Consider the following 17,414-nt stretch of genomic DNA (forward strand, 5'->3'; position numbering starts at 1 on the left):
GCAGCAGGAATCCTGGAGGAGCCGGGGGGGGTGGGGGGGGGGGGTGGGGGGGGCGGTGGTCAGAGGAGCAGAACTCCAGCTTTGTTGCTACCCCACCACAAAGAGGGTAATCCAGCCCACAGTCGGGGTAGGGGGGAAGGGGGGGCGGTGAGGACATCAGAGACGACAGCAGCCAAAAGAGCAAATCCTGCAGGGGAAGCCCCAAACATCTTGAGCTGGCCCCATCTAACCTACCATCTGTCCTCACCATTGTGCTGATGGAAGTAACCAGCATCAGTAGCTAGGACCACAGTGACAAGGAAAGTTGTTTTTTAACCATATCATTAGTAATTTGGGCATCTAATTCCAGTGTTTTGTATGGATTGACGTTACTTAGCAGTCCTGGCAGACTGATTGGTTCAGCGGTAGGAATATCTGCATTCCTGTCCTTGGTGCCTCCATTTACTCCTGCGCTTTTATAAAGGGATGCGCCTTCTGGTCTGGTGACGAAAGGGATGTTCCATTTCCTTTCCTAGTCGGGTGGAGTGGTATGCATCAATGCCTTGACAGTCTAGAACCATTTTATAATTCACTTGTAGTCACTTTTTGTTGTGTTCATCGTGCTGTGAATGCTCAGAACGTAACGTTTTCAACGTGACATCAAGTGTAACACAGGCTAAGGTCAGTGAAGCCCACTCTGACTCAGCGATGTATCTTAACCCCAATCGCAGAAGGCTGTCTCCTACTGCATCAATGTGACTTTTTAATTCAATTTGTTCTCAGGATATGAATTACCCTCGCAAGGCCGTATATGTTGCCCATCTCTAGTTGAGCCGAGAAGGTGGTGATGTGCATTTTTTCTTGAACCGCTGCAGTTCTTACGCTGACGCTGCTCCCACAATGATGTTAGGTAGAGAATTCCTGAATTCTGACCCAACGGCAATGAAGGGACGACAGCGTGGCCCGGAGTTCTACAGCGGTTCTCTGGTTATCTTGCTGTTGCTTCGGCAGGAGATTGGTGGAACCCCTGAGAAACGTCAGCCATTTACGCCATTTCTCTCGGGGTTGTGGGGGGGGGGGGGCACCGATTTTCCGCCAAAGTTACAGCTGGTGATCGGTAGAACTCCCGCAGAAATTCAGGGCCCTCTACGTCCCAGTCAGGATGGCATGTTACTTGGATGTGGTGGTGTTCCCACGATATCGCTGCTCTTTTCCTTCTCGGTGGTCGAGGTCACATGGGGTGTGAGGTGCTGTCTACGTGACTTTGGTGAGTTGGGGCAGTGTAAGCTAATAGGTGGTACATAATGCAGCCACAGTGCACCAGTGATGGAGGGGGTGGTCATCGAGTGCATTGGCAGGGCGCTGATCAATCAAACTGCATTGTCCTGGATGGTGTCAAGGCTCTTGGGTGTTGTGGCTGCATCTATGCAGGCGAGTAGTGAGTATTCCATCACACTCCTGACGAGCCTTGTAGATGGTGGAGAAACTTTGAGGGGTCACGATGTAAGCCACTTGTCAAACAGTACCCAGCCCCTACCCTGCTCTTGTAGCCACGTTGTTGATATGGCTGCTTTCAGTTAAGGTTCTGGTCTGTAGTGTTACATAAGAACATAAGAAATAGGAGCAGGAGTAGGCCAATCGGCCCCTCGAGCCTGCTCCGCCATTCAATAAGATCATGGCTGATCTGATCCTAACCTCAAATCTAAATTCATGTCCAATTTCCTGCCCGCTCCCCGTAACCCCTAATTCCCTTTACTTCTAGGAAACTGTCTATTTCTGTCTTAAATTTATTTAATGATGTAGCTTCCTCAGCTTCCTGGGGCAGCAAATTCCACAAACCTACTATGTGTTGATAGTGAGGGACTCAGCAATGGTGGTGCTGTTGAAGGTCGGAACATAGGAACAGGAGTCGGCCATTCAGCCCCTCGAGCCTGTTCCGCTATTCAATTAGATCAGGGCTGATCTGTACCTCAACTCCATTTACCCGCCTTTGATCCATATCACTTGATATCCTTACCTGATAAAAATCTGTCGATCTCAGCCTTGAAATTTCAATTGACCCAGCATCCACAGGCTTTTGGGGGAAATAATTGCATGTTTTCACTAACCTTTGTGTAAAAAATTACTTTCTCATTTTACTCCTGAATGGCCTAGCTCTAATTTTCAGATTGTGCTCCCTTTTTCTGGATTTCTCCACCAGAGGAAAAAACACATCCATATCTACCCTATCAAATTGCTTTATCATTTTAAACAGGTCAATTAGATCAAACCTCAGCCAGCTAAACTCAAGGGAATACAACCCAAGTTTGTGCAACTGCCTTCATAATTTAACCCTTTAAACAGGTCGGGGAGGTGGTTGGTGTTTTGCGGGTTGGAGATGATCTCTGCCAGGCACTTATGTGGTGAGAATGTTATCTTACCCATGTCACCCCAAGCCTGAATGTTATTCAAGTCCTGCTGTAGGCTGGCATAGAAAGAAAGAAAGAAAGACTTGCATTTATATAGCGCCTTTCACAACCTCAGGACATCCCAAAGCGCTTTACAGCCGATGAAGTACTTTTGAAATGGAGTCTCTGTTGTAATGTAGGGCAACGCGGCAGCCAATTTGCGCACAGCAAGCTCCCACAACAGCAATGTGATAATGACCAGATAATCTGTTTTTTAGTCACGTTAAGGGGATAAATATTGGCCAGGACACTGGGGAGAACGCCCCTGCTTGTCTTCGAAATAGTGGCCATGTGACCTTTTACGTTCACCTGAGAGGGCAGATGGGGCCTTGGTCTAATATCTCATCCAAGAGATGGCTCCTTCATTATAAGAAGTGTAAACGGACCTGAACACTGTAGAAACATCAACCTCACTCATGACCGAAGGAAAATCATTGATGGTTGGGCCAAGCACCTCCCTACCAGCCGTCCTGTGCTCTTTGAGTAAGACAGTTGGCTTATGGGCAGTTTTGTGTTCTAAGCCCACTAGGAACTTGTTTGAGACTTCACATACACATTTCACAGGGAATCTTTACGGTGAGTAGAGAGAAGAGACTTTTATGCCTTTAGCCGCCACTGAATTCAAGCCGAGCTCTCAGACTTAAAATGATGCCACTTCACTACCCAGTCTCTCCGGGCTGGGAAATATTTTACAAATTTGCTTCCCTGTGCATCTGTTATTATTCCACTGCTGGTGAAAATCGTACATCAAATAAAAAAAAGTGATGAACAAATACTTCAGGCATTGAATTAAGAGTGAAATCGTTAATAGTATGACATAATTCAGCCAATTTTAAAAAACAAGTGACTTTAGATGTGAGAGTTATGAGACATGTCACGACATCAGTGTGAGACAGGAATACAAGTGTGCATCAGAGATTGCCATAAGAGGCCATTTTATTGGTGCAAAGCAGGACAAACAAAGCACAGCAACTTTGGACATGATAAGTATTAGTCATGTGACATGGTTACAGTCAGGAGTGAATTTTAATCAAGGGTTGATATTAACTTTATATTATAGCCCCTATTGTTGTCTGACTTTTTTGTTGGAAGTAACAAAGTGACAATGAATATGAAAGGCTGCGAGAATCTAGCTGCTTATACATTCCTCGTTTTTGAAACAGTAAATTGGCACCATCAGATCAGAAGAGCCTCTAAATGAACATCATTTTACTACTGCAACTAGCCAAAGCAACGGGCTCTGCAAAACCTTCACAGACTTGTTTTGACGCTGTCGCATTTACAACGATGAACTTCATTCCTCTGTAAACAACCAGGACCTCATGTGTCCTTCAGCAAAAAAACTAAAGCGGAGATTTTCTGCTTCAGTGCTCCCGGCCCACGCCAGGTGGGAAATTAATGTACGGAAAATCATGGGCCGGGGATGCGGATTTTCCCAGAGTGCACCATCAGCATTCACTAGGAGGACCAAAGCAGATAAATCTCCCCTTGACTGGCTTTGGAGGTTAAAAATGACCATCTAATGAATAAATGTTGCACGATGCACTGAGGAACAGACTAAGATTGATACTCTTTCCCCAATTCAAAATTCTATTTACTACATTAAGCTTCACTTGTAATTGTTCACTGCAGATCAAACTAAGTTTACAATAAGTTACCACTTTAAATCATCTTTGCATTACTTTTTTTTGCCAAACTCTTGTCTGCCAAACTTTGAACTCTTAGGAGGCTCTGCAGGTTTAGCAGCCTGAGGAGGACTTGCACTTGGGGAAGCCTTTGGAGGCTCTGGTGCTTTCTGTACCCCTCTTTTTATCAATGGTATCTCCTCACCGTGCTTATAGACACTTACAGTGACATCAATTGTCTCGCCGCCATATTTGTTCCTGACGTTAATGCCATATTTTCCCGAATCCTCCGTGCTAACGCCTTTAATGGTCAGGGAAGCATATTTTCCCTGCTCCAGAGTCGCACTGAGGTGATCATTCAAATCGAGGTCTTTGTCATTCTTGAGCCAGGTCACCTCAGGAGTCGGATCTCCAAACACAGTGGAAGTGAGGCTCAGCGTCTGGAGCGCAAAACACAAGAGTAAGTTAAAGTTCACAAAAACTAAGTAGCTTTTACTACTGTTGCAGGCAGGGCAGAGATCTGAATTTTCGTCCCTCTACCAACCCCCATTTCATAAGAGTGAAAGGGACAGGAGCTGGTTAAAAATAAACTTACCGTCGACTTCCCACCCGAGGCTCGTCTGCTGCAATTTAGGCAGCCAAATCTCCCGCTGGTAACAGACGGGAGCCTCAATATCGGGGTCCTATGATGTAGTTAGGACCCCGATGCCATTTTGGTTGTCATTGGCGCGACACCGTCTATACATGGGTGTTGAGAGCTGGAAAGGGCCAGGTAAAAGGGACTGCTGGTAGCTGGTCCAGCAATTTTATTAATTGATAGTTTTGGAAGGTTTGAGCCTTCAGCATCACCTGAAGTGCTTCCTGTACCTTCTTCAAAGTCCTCAGCCCCTTTATTACTGCCCTCCCTCCCCCTCCCCCCTCCCCCCTCCCACCTATGCCCAATATCCCCTTTAAGGCACTGCTGTAAAAATAATAAGTCTTGCTGAAGCACTGAAATCTGACTTGGATCATGCACTTGTCTTACCTTGCCTTCCATTATAGTTACCACATCTGGCAATCCTCCTATTACTTTGCCACGATCTATAATGGGAAAATCAATGTTAACCCAAATAAGTCAACTAAATCTTAAGCGTCTGTTATTTTTGTATTAATATTTAATAAAGAGCTTGGCAACAATTGAAATAATGTTTTTAATAAATAGGAAAATCAGACTCAGTAAGTACTTACTCTTCTCTGCAAAAGCTGCGGCTCTGAAAATGAGAATCAGAAAATGTAATTTAATAAAGCTCCCTCTTTAAAACTCAAGGACTTTTGCAATATTAGTACCATCGTATTTTCAGCTGACAAAGACAAAAGTTAATTAACAGACTGCACGGAGAAATTATGTTGAAAGCAATAATTCCATTTGAAAGAGCATTTTTGAAATTGCACGATCTGAAATTGAAATATATATATATATATATATACACCACATGGAAACTTACTTCAGCCTCTGGAATTCAGTGTATGCCTCAGCATAAGCTGCAGAGTAAATCAAAGAGAGACTTTTAAAATGAACGTACAGAGTGTCCCTACATATCAAATAGACATTTAGGTACAATTCTTAATTTCACAAACAAATAAATGACTTTTAGAAAATTGCTCTGGTTTACTTTGATACATGACATAAATCAAGTTACAGTGAAAGTCAGCCAAATTGGACCAATTATTGCTGGACTTTTGTTTCCATTTGTCTCTCATACAGCTACAATTTCCCTCCCCGATTGTAAAATTCTCATCCTTGTTTTCAAATCCCTCCACGGCCTCGCCCCCTCCCTATCTCTGTAACCTCCTCCAGCCCTACAATCCTCCGAGATCTCTGCCCTCCTCCAATTCTTGCTTATGCGCATCCCCGATTTCCATCGCTCCACCATTGGCGGCCGTGCCTTCAGCTGCCTAGGCCCTAAGCTCTGGAATTCCCTCCCTAAACCTCTCTGCCTCATTATCCTCCTTTAAGACGCTCCTTAAAACCTACCTTTTTGACTAAGCTTTTGGTCACCTGTCCTAATATCTCCTTATGTGGCTCAGTGTCAAATTTTGTTTGATAATCGCTCCTGTGAAGCATCTTGGGGCATTTTACTACGTTAAAGGCGCTATATAAATGCAAGTTGTTGTTGTAGTAAGGTTTACTGCACTGTAGCACCCCTGCGATGAACCCTCCCCTCTCCTCCCTCCACCCTACTGTTTCAATTTTGATAGCATTATGTTTCATCATTATACTGCTGTGCAGAGATTGTTCCTTCAGAGCAAACCACAAGAATAATTGTAAAAACCACAAAAATCACCCTAGGCCCCTGCTCTGGCATCTTGGAGGCATCACCATTGTGACACCAACCTTCAGCGTTCAAAGGTCGGACAACGGTGGTCAGTCCCACTGTTCTGCAAGTCTTCCCTGTGCATTCCCTTCCCTCCAATGGAAAGCCTTTACTGCCTCCTTGCAAGTGTTTGATAGTGTGTATAGGTACAATTGTCATCAAACGTGTAACAATGTAAAACCCAACAAAACAGGTGGACGACGTCATCACGAACAGTTTAAAAGATCAAGAAAGGCAAAGCATTACCAAACTTCACATGTTTTATTTGAAAGGAGGAAGGCTGGATTTCCCCTTAGGGCGGAATTGAAGTCGGAGGTGGGAATTCCGGCCAGCCAATCCAACCCAGTTGTGACTAAGATCCGCTGTCCTGGGTCAGGGTCAATTATATGTGTAGTGTGGGTGCCAGTGAGATCTCTGTTCTGTAGAGGGAGGTTGCTAACTCAATAGAGGGAAATACTGTGGTGCTGCAACAGGACACTCGTTGCTGCAGCAGAAAGGAGGAGGAGTTACAGTTGAAGGAAGCAGAGGCCCACGTGTTAGGAGGGCATAGGAGAGAGAGAGAGAGGTGACCAGGTCTAAGTCCTCTCCCTCCTTCGCTGGATTTGGTGCCCTCCCCACCACTGCAGACTCACCATTTCCACCCCTATTCTGGTCTTGAGGTGGGTCAGTGGTACTATGGCCGGACGACATTGAAACCAGACAGTTTCCCAAGCCCCACGCTGCCCCCCACCTCACTGCTATTTAAATGTGGTGGGGGAGTCAAAGAATGGACAGTCAAGGTCCCTGCTGGGGGGGGGGGGGGCGGGGGAGGAAAATTTGTGAGGGGCGGAGATTTGGTGGGTGGCCTCCCAGGCTCATTTTACTTACGTTACCATCACAACACTGCCCAAAATTGGGGAGTTGTATTGAGGAAAATCCAGAACAGAATTTCCTAGCTTCAATTAAGTGAACCACATGGAAATATCATGCCAAGGAAGACAAGAGATCGAGTTTGAGAGGTTAGATAAATATTCTGAAGTTTTAACTGATTTACTTTTGTGGGCTGGGGTAAACTTACCTCAGGATATTAAATAGTAGAGTCCAGCATAGGCTGCACTGTACATCGTCCCTGGAGTAAACAGGCTTGACAGACCTAATGGCCTCTTCTCATTCCATACTGGCTTTTCATTTTCTTATTCTCCCTCCTATGGAGACTTACCACTTTTGGTCTTAACTTGCACCTGGTGATGCTCTAATGACTTTATTAATGAGGGCAGCCTGTCTGCATCCCAGGACTGCTCCCCTCATTTAGTGTTAGTTTGGCCCAGTGGCACCACTTTCGCCTCTGAGTCTAAAGGCTATGAGTTCAAGCCCCACTCCAGAGGCTTGAGCACATAATGTAGGCTGACACTTCAGTGCAGTACTGAAGGAATGCTATACTGTCGGAGGTGCCGTCTTTCGGATGAGACCTTAAACTGAGACACCAAAAAAACAAGTGATTACACTTCAAAGTGATTAATTGGCCGTAAAGCACTTTGATTTGTCCTGAGGACCTGAAAGGTGCTGTATAAAAGGAATTGAAATCAGTGCTTCAGATTACCCTCTAAGTCAATAAAAAGCCATCTGAGGCAGGAAATATTACTACCGGTCAGGTACTGCTGTGCACTGACACTCTTTAATAGCGTATGCAGGAAAATACAAAGAAAGAGAGAAGTAAAACACCTTCAGGAATAAATTCACCTTCATTGCAGTTTCACAAATATTGACTACAATGGCAGGTTAAAGAAAACTGGGTTTAACACCGGGGCAGACAGCCTGACTCCGAAAATCCTGGTGGTTATGGGATCATGCCGGGCGATGCCCTCCAACGCTGATCCCAATGGAGTGGGAGAAGTCGCTCATTCACTTGAAGCCGGTGGGCGCCTGCGCCACTACAGGCGTATCTTAGGCATCCGCCTGTTCCCCTGCAGCAGAATAATCTGGCACTTGCCTGCCCCTGAGGCGGGTCACCTAGCCCCCCACCTTTTCCCAAGACTCTAACCAGCTTCCGTGCATCCTCGACGCAAGAGGTCTAATCCGATGCAGGTTATAAAAATCCTATTTCTTCGAGGGTTCAGACCACGGCCCTTTCCTGGTGGGGTTCTCTTCCGCCCGTTTGGAGGCCAGGATGCCTCACCTCACACAGTGTACCAACGTCAGGTCCCGACTGAGTCGGCAAAGCGGGAAACACCCTGCACAGGGAGCACTGTCCCCCAGCTCTTGTAAGGGGCAGAAGGGGCAAAGATTTTAATCCCTTTCGAGACCAACGGAACAGCCCAGAAATGGTGGCGACCCAGCACGACTGGGCACCTGCTGCTTTCCAGAGGTTTCTGCCAGTTACAGCGGGACTCTGGCACAACCCTCAAGGAATTTTGGAGCTTCCGTTAGTAGACTTCTGGGAACTCGAGTCGGTCCTCACCGTTTTGACTGCCAGAGGCACAGATACGTTCTTGCCACTATTCTGTCAGTGACAGATGTATTCACAATGGAATACTAGAGACTCAGATACATAGCCAAGAACTCAGAACCACAAGACAAACTGGTCAGAATTGATGAAACCAACAAATTGATGAAAATAATTAAAAATTACACTAACTGGATTGCTTTTCTTTTGATTTCCTTTGTGAAGAAGTGCTTCCTGACATCACCCTTGAACTGCCTAGCTCTAGATGGAGTTAAGATACAGATCAGCCACAATTTAATTCAATGGCAGAACAGGCTCGAGGGGCTGAATGGCCTGCTCCTGTTCATATGTCCTACGTTCTAATGAAAGCAGCTCACCACAGTTGGAGCTTTGGTGCAACAGAAAACGATGGCATGTAAATGAGTGTGGCTTGATGGAGCAGTGGGCTGGTGCTCATATTAGCTGTGCTAAGGAATGCTGCATGTGAGTCCATCCTCCAACTCCCCACAAGTTAATTCTTAAATCTCAAGGAGGTGCCAGGCAAGGCCAGAGGCTGCTCCACGGGGAGGAAAGGAAAATCAGAGAGCAAATCACCTTGTGAAACTCTCATACCTCTCCCAGCAGTCAAATCAATGAAAGATCAGCACAAATCACCTCAAGGTTGAGGGTGGATCAAATGATGCGCTCTACAGCTGGGGGGAAAGAAATCAAATAACTCGAATGACAAGAAAGGTCAAGCAATCTGAAGCACATTCAATTCCAAACTGCTTCGAAGTGGATCAAATTCAGAAAAGAATCCAAATCAAACTGTTCAAGGTTCCATTGTTAACGCTATGATTTTCTCTACTGATAACCCAAGTGTTTAGAGTATTCAGTCTGAGAAACTATTCAACCAGTCCAATTCTCTTGAAAAATCCTGTAGATAGGATGTGCCCAGCCTAAAGAAAATGGTGACGTTGAAGCAACTTTAATTGAGAGTGGAATGGAAAAGCTTCTAGGCAAAAGTGAAGCCGTGTTATATTTTTATCAAGGCAGTTGACATGTCATTAGTAAGAACTATAAATAGTAGTTAATTCAAGTGTTCTCAATTATATTCCAAATATATAAACGACCTTTTATTAAGGATGGTGTAGAGGAATGCATACATTTGATAGGTTTTTTTAACATCTGCCTGACTTTAGCACAAGTATCACATTCTGAATGAGCAGCTTACCCTCTCCAGAAAGGTCAAGATTCCGTTTATAAGAGGTTTTGCCGTCAAAAATCTCCATCGTGTATTTGCCTTTGTCTCGTTCTGTTGGTTCACAGATCTGCATCCACACCTGATCAAAGCTTCCTCCAATTCTCATTTTTTCAGAAGACGCAATCTTTGATTCTCTAAATCCAAATGGAAAGCAATATTTATAAGGCATTCATGCAAAGCAAACAGAAAACAGCAAGGTTACATACGTAGACACAAATTTATGTCATCCACTTAACAGTCTATTCAGCTTGTACAAAGTAGCATTGCCACACAGAATTAGGCATTAAAGATATGGCACCTGCCGCAGTATGAACTAGCTATGGTCAATAACATAGCACTTAGCCGCCCACAAACTCATTAAACAAAGTAATCAATGTACTAAGCTAGAAAATTAGAGTTCACATTTTTATTAATTTTATTTATTGATTTTTGAATTACTGGGGAGCTCCACGCCTCTGACAGTCTATGGTAATCCACAGAAAGCTATGGTGTAACCGGATCAGCCTACAGTGAGTATACTGGAGTCACAGAACCTCTTCCAGCAATCTCTCTGCTCTGGGTAAACATCAACTTTGCGCGGAAATCAATGCCGTGAATTGTGCAATTTGCTCTGAACTCTTGTTTTCTCATTAAAGCTGCTGTGAATTAGAAAGTGAGTAGCAACAGAAACCAGGGTGATTGCCCTGGCGACTGGGGCCAGCCCAGACTGTCAAAGACGGTGGCCGGGAATTTCCTCAGAGCTGCGTGTAAACTAGGGTTTCTGCTGCACTTTCGGTGAAGTTATGGCAGCGGATTGGGAGCGGCTCAGAGGAAATCCACAGCTTAAAAAAAACTGTCTTGTGAAAACACTGGATGATCTTCGTGCCATTGATATTGCTTTTGTATCACCGTTAAAGGACATAATGGAAGACTTTTTTCTGATTTGTTTTTGATGTGAAAACAGAGGGTTTGATAAAGTTCCACACAATAGGCTTGTCAGCAAAGTTGAAGCCCATGGAATAAAAGGGGGCAGTGGGTAAGTGACAGGAAACCGAGAGTAGTGGTGAACGGTTGTTTTTAGGCCTGGAGGGAGGTGTACAGTGGTGTTCCCCAGGGGTCGGTGCTGGGACCACTGCTTTTTTTGATATATATTAATGACTTGGACTTGGGTGTACAGGGCACAATTTCCAAATTTGCAGATGACTCAAAACTTAGAAGTGTAGTGAACAGTGAGGAGGATAGTGATATTCTCAATCTCTTGATATCTGTCAGGAGGACATAAACAGGCTCGTGGAATGGGTGGACACATGACAGATGAAATTTAACGCAGAGAATTGTGAAGTGATACATTTTGGTAGGAAGAACGAGGAGAGGCAATATAAACTAAATGGTACAATTCTAAAGGGAGTGCAGGAACAGAGAGATCTGGGGGTGTATGTGTGCAGGTCATTGAAGATGGCAGGGCAGGTTGAGAAAGCAGTTAAAAAAGCATACGGGATCCTGGGCTTTATAAATAGAGGCATAGAGTACAAACGCAAGGAAGTCATGATGAACCTTTATAAAACACTGGTTTGAACACAACTGGAGTATTGTGTCCAATTCTGGGCAACGCATTTCAGGAAGGATGTGAAGGCCTTAGAGAGGGTACAGAAAAGATTTACTAGAACGGTTCCAGGGATGAGGGACTCCAGTTACGTGGATAAACTGGAGAAGCTGGGGTTGTTCTCCTTAGAGCAGAGAAGGTTGAGAGAAGATTTGATAGAGGTATTCAAAATCATGAGGGATCTGGACAGAGTAGATAGAGAGAAACTGTTCCCATTGGCGGAAGGGTTGAGAACCAGAGGACCTAGATTTAAGGTGATTAGCAAAAGAACCAATGGCGACATGAGGAAAAATTTTTTTACACAGCGAGAGGTTATGATCTGGAATGCACTGCCCGAGGGGGTGGTGGAGGAAGATTCAATCATGGCCTTCAAAAGGGAACTGGATAAGTACTTGAAGGGAAAAAATTTGCACGGCTACAGGGAAAGGGCGGGGGAGTGGGACGAGCTGCTTTGCTCTTGCAGAGAGCCGGCACGGGATCGACAGGCCGGATGGCCTCCTTCTGTGCTGTAACCATTCTTTGATTCTGTGATCTCTGAGTGGTATTAAATAGTTTTGGGGTTGGAAGAGGACAAGAGAAACTGAGTAAATAAAGTATCACAGTAGGTACAGCACAGGAGGAGGATATTCGGCCCATCATGCTGGTGCCAGATCTTTGTAAGAGCTATCCAATTAGCCCCATTCCCCAGCTATTTTCCAGTAGCCCTGTAAATTTTTTCTCTTCAACTATTTATCCAATTCCCTTTTGGAAGTTACTATTGAATCTGCTTCCACCACCCTTCCAGGCAGTGCATTCCAGATCATAACAACTCGCTGCGTTAAAAAAAATGTTCCCTCGTGTCGCCTCCGGCTCTTTTGCCGATCATCTTAAATCTGTGTCCTTTGGTTACCGACCCTTCTGCCACAGGAAACTCTGTCAAAACTGTTCATGATTTTGAACACCTCTATCAAATCTCCCCTTAACCTTCTCTATTCTAAGTACAACAACCCCAGCTTCTCCAGTCTCTCCACATAACTGGAGACTTCATCCCTGACACCATTCTAGTAAATCTCTTCTGCACCCCCTCTAAGGCCTTTACATCCTTCCTAAAGTGTGGTGCCTAGAATTGAACACAATACTTTAGCTGAGGCCTAACCAGTCTTTTATAAGAACATGAGAACATAAGAAATAGGAGCAGGAGTAGGCCATACAGTCCCTCGATCCTGCTCCGCCATTTAATCAGATCATGGATGATCTTCAACCTCAATTCCACTTTCCCACCCGATCCCCATATTCCTTGATTCCCTTAGAATCCAAAAATCTATCTATCTCAGCCTTGAATATACTCAACGACTGAGCATCCACAGCCCTCTGGGATGGAGAATTCCAAAGATTCACAACCCTCTGAGTGAAGAAATTCCTCCTCATCCCAGTCTTAAATGGCCGACCCCTTATCCTGTGACTATGCCCTCTAGTTCTAAACTCTCTAGCCAGGGGAAACAACCTCTCAGTCTCTACCTTGTCAAGCCCCTTCATAATCTTATATGTTTCAATGAGATCACCTCTCATTCTTATGAACTCCAGAGAGTACAGGCCCATTTTACTCAACCTCTCCTCATAGGACAACCCTCTCATCCCAGGAATTCATCTACTGAACCTTCGTTGCACCGCCTCCAAATTTAAAAAAAAAATTCTGTGGCTTGTGTGCACTATTTGATTTCGGATAACTTCAAGGAAGGGAATTTTTGGCATGAAGCAGTTACCATGGAGAATCTTACAGCTTTAAATGAAATAAATGATTAGTAAACTACTGAGGGAGTGCTGCACTGTCAGAGGTGCCGTCTTTCAGATGGGACGTTAAACAGAGGCCCCACCTTCCCTCTACATAAGTGCAAAGTAAGTAAAATTGGGGTTTAGCTTTATTTTTATCATTTACAGTTATTATTATAGTACTAAAGCCATTCCTTATGGTGGTTTTCTACTGTAATATTAATGTTGATATCAGCACCACAGTGCTTGAACTGAAAACAAGCAAAAGTGTTTGGCTTAGGAAAATAAGACTTTACTTGAATCTATTGCCAGTCTAAGAGGTAACAAAAATTTTCTTTTCTACAATTTCTTACATTCTTTTAAAAGTAATACATGATTTGTTAAAACTCAAAGTGTATTTTAGTAGACTTCAAATAATTATCCGGAACCTTATAGTGAAGTTGGCCTTATAAATTAGATTAGAATAGCTACAATTATTCCTTTATCAGGAAATTGTTTATGGATTTTCAGTTTCTATTTACTCAACTTACTTCACTGATCATGTATTTAATTTGATAAGTTGAGTTAAGCATAACAAGTCTGCATGACCACAATACAGTGTAATGCACTTACTTCCTAAACATGCCATTAATCTACTTATTTCAATGTGTTAATACTGGTTCTCATACTTGTGATACCAGAAAACCTTCATGTCCTCCATGTAGTACTTCAAAGAAGACTGAAGTCTGATTCCTTCTGGGGTGCAATGTATCTTCAGTTCAGAAGCAGACATCCCTGAAAGTTAACGCATCTTAAATGAGTCCGCGCTCACATACATTGGGTGAGGCAAGGAGATTCAGAATTTCTTTAAGCTCATATGTAAAATATTACGCAAGGTAAAAAGTGTATCATCAAAAATCTCCGGCTTGCAAGTTAGACAGTCCCATTTTGAAATACTCGGGAACCTGGGATGAATTTCTTGTGTTCATTGCCACCGACTAGCTTTGTAAATACTGTGATATAACACAGAATTCACAAAGTGCAATAGCAACCTCTAGTGGCATCAAAAGCAAGCTCATGTATGTACTTCCACTGATACATAATGGTTGTGCAACAGGAATTTATAGAAACTATAAATCATTATTATGGAGTGTCTAAGTTGGAAATAAAGTCACTTACCACTGATTCTGCTCATTTCCTGGACAATTTCTTCATACACTGAAATAGAGCGAACATTACATTTATTTTTGTTTATTATATATCATATTAATGTTTAATGTGATTAGATGAAATTCATTTGCTATTTACAGAGGCAGTAACCTGTTTATTTAATATGCTAACTGTTCATTCGCAAACATTCATATAACATAACTTCAAGGCCAATGTCTCTACATAGTTGAAAGGGAACACACAACACACAAAGTTTGAAGACAAAGGAGGTAATTTTCTGAGATTGTATAACCGCCTGTTGAACCTGACCTGAACTAGAATCATGAGCAAAACTACAGTGATTAGTATGGTTGAAATGTTAAGTAAAGGAGATAGGGTTATACAGCTTTCTCTTACTTGCTGTTTGAAAATGTTAGAACAATGCAGAGGAGATTCACCAGGATGTTACCAGGGCTGGAGCGCTTCAGCTATGAAGAGAGACTGGGAAGATTGGGTTTGTTTTCCTTGGAGCAGAGGAGGCTGAGGGGGGACATGATTGAGGTGTACAAAATTATGAGGGGCACAGATAGGATAGATACTAAGGAGCTTTTTCCCTTGGTTGAGGGTTCTATAACAAGGGGACATAGATTCAAGGTAAAAGGCGGGAGGTTTAGAGGGGATTTGAGAAAGAACTTTTTCACCCAGAGGGTGGTTGGAGTCTGGAACTCACTGCCTGAAAGGGTTGTGGAGGCAGGAACCCTCACAACATTCAAGAAGCATTTGGATGAGCACTTGAAATGCCATAGCATACAAGGCTACGGACCAAATGCTGGAATATGGGATTAGAGTAGACAGGGCTTGATGGCCGGCGCGGACACGATGGGCCGAAGGGCCTCTATCCATGCTGTATAACTCTATGACTCTATGACTCTAAATAGAGCAGATTTTCCGATCAGTTATACCCAGTTAACAGGTGTGAAGTGGATGTAAACCGATTGGAAAAATGGGAGGAGATCCAATTACTCCCCCATCCTTCCACACCCCGCTAACCCCCCGCCCCCCTAGCGTACTCCCAACATGGACAGGGAACTCACGCACACTATGTAAATGAAGTTTACTGTACAAAATTAAAGGGGTCAGCACACCAATGATTAGGCTAATAATGCACTGACGAACAATGCTGGACCAGGAGCCCAAAATCGGAAAATCTACTCGATGAAGTCATAAAAACTCATATCTATGTACCTTTGCCAGCCACGTCCAGCACTGTGATATCCTGCCCTCTGGTATCTTTCAGTGTCATTTTGTACTCACCCACGTTCTTTTTAGAGAACTACAAGTAAAAAGATTCCTTTATTAGAAACTGCAGACAGCTTTGCACAACTGTACGGTGGCAGTGTGCAGCGCAGCAGCAACACAAAACCTCATGTAGTAAACAAACACAGCTCCAATCCCCACTCTGTCATTCTCCACAGGAGAGACCAGGCATCTCTTTGCAAAGGAAATGGAAAAATGGAGAAGTCAATGTGGGATCACTCTTGGTCCATGAGAGACAGTACCTGGAAGCTGGTGATTTGTGCAGTTGTTGCCTGTGAGATCAGAGCACATACATTATATTTGTCACATGCACGTCGCACAGAGATATTCTTTCCACATAATGCAGTGCAAACTGGCACTGAGATGGTTTCTGTAATAATACTAAGAGTTACAATGACTTGCAATTCTAAAAAAAAACATACCATTCATTATATTCTGAACGTTATGTGATATTTAAGGGAAAATGTATTTTTCTGCTTTTGTTTGCAATCGGCACGGTTCTAAAAATACATTTTATTTCATGTTATTTTCCCGCACATAGAAGTACTGAAATTATAGAGGTCAGTTGAGTCTAAAAGGGAATTGAATCTGTTCCCCAATAATTAGTTTAATGGGCGGATGTTTCTGCCCAGTTTAATTGGACATGGACAACACGAAATGAAGGTTTAGCCAAAACCCAAATCTTAATTCTTAAAGTAAAGAATTTAATGAGAGATGGCAGTTTTTTAACCATCAGGTTTTCATGGCGTCAGATAAATGTATGTAGACTTCCTTTGTCCCCCAAGTTGCAGTCTTGGAATTGGATTCTACTCTTTTACTTTTATTGAAGCTACGACTGTGGAGGAAAAATACATCTGCCAAGTTTTCTTTTGATGGGTGATTTTTTTCCAAGGCATTGATTTGTGAATGTTCTATTTTTAGTTTTATCTTTGGCTGTGGATAAGGATTCAGCAATTACCAGTGGTTGTGCAACACCAAAAAGACAAATACTTAAAAACGGGGAGATATGATATTTCCTTTTTAAGTTTGCTATTAATTCTTTCCTTAAATACATGCGTTAGTAATTAATTTGAATAAAATAAATTAGCATGAAAACATACTGAGCCTGGGAAATAAAACACGGTGGGTGAAATTACTCTAACAGACTCCACAGTACATGCTGCAAATGGCTTTTATGCCACACTGTACGATAGTATTCCTGTTACCTCAGAAACGTGCAGCTTGCATTCTCCTGTCTGGACGTTAGGTGGCTCCTCGGGGACAACTGCTGCAATATCTTTGTACCAAGCAAACTCTGTTTCGTTCTGCGTGTTTGCCACCTGTAGTGCACAATTGAAATAATGCACATCAATAAACAGATGGGACTGTTGGTCAACAGAATTGCAACAGTGATGACAAAGAGCTTCAAAGGTATTTTTCAATATCTGTCACTCAACCAGTAATTACTTGGCCACCAATACAGCATGAACACATTTCAATTATTCCTGTCTTTATTTCCTGGTGTGGGTGAATGGGGGAAGAGTTGTCGATGATAAACTGAGAAATTTTGACAGCTTCCCAAACAGTGC

At 43.4% G+C, this 17,414-nt stretch overlaps 1 protein-coding gene across 3 annotated transcripts in view; it reads right to left on the reverse strand.

Moving 5' to 3' along the window:
* myom2b (myomesin 2b) overlaps positions 1 to 17,414 on the reverse strand; it is a 154,830-nt gene that overhangs the window by 36,473 nt on the left and 100,943 nt on the right. For 2 of the 3 annotated variants that reach the window (XM_067984016.1, XM_067984017.1), the window contains 9 exons: positions 17,052 to 17,165; positions 15,775 to 15,862; positions 14,560 to 14,598; positions 14,070 to 14,175; positions 10,041 to 10,204; positions 5,536 to 5,572; positions 5,279 to 5,301; positions 5,076 to 5,131; positions 3,334 to 4,491 (listed from right to left, as the gene is read on the reverse strand). In XM_067984016.1, the coding sequence (XP_067840117.1) occupies positions 4,105 to 4,491; positions 5,076 to 5,131; positions 5,279 to 5,301; positions 5,536 to 5,572; positions 10,041 to 10,204; positions 14,070 to 14,175; positions 14,560 to 14,598; positions 15,775 to 15,862; positions 17,052 to 17,165 (1,014 nt within the window). In that variant the 3' untranslated portion in view covers positions 3,334 to 4,104. Of the gene's footprint in view, positions 1 to 3,333; positions 4,492 to 5,075; positions 5,132 to 5,278; positions 5,302 to 5,535; positions 5,573 to 10,040; positions 10,205 to 14,069; positions 14,176 to 14,559; positions 14,599 to 15,774; positions 15,863 to 17,051; positions 17,166 to 17,414 lie in introns of those variants that run through there. The other variant, XM_067984018.1, reaches the window with a different exon arrangement.

Source organism: Heptranchias perlo, chromosome 5 (genome assembly GCF_035084215.1).
Source record: "Heptranchias perlo isolate sHepPer1 chromosome 5, sHepPer1.hap1, whole genome shotgun sequence".
Taxonomy (NCBI): domain Eukaryota; kingdom Metazoa; phylum Chordata; class Chondrichthyes; order Hexanchiformes; family Hexanchidae; genus Heptranchias; species Heptranchias perlo.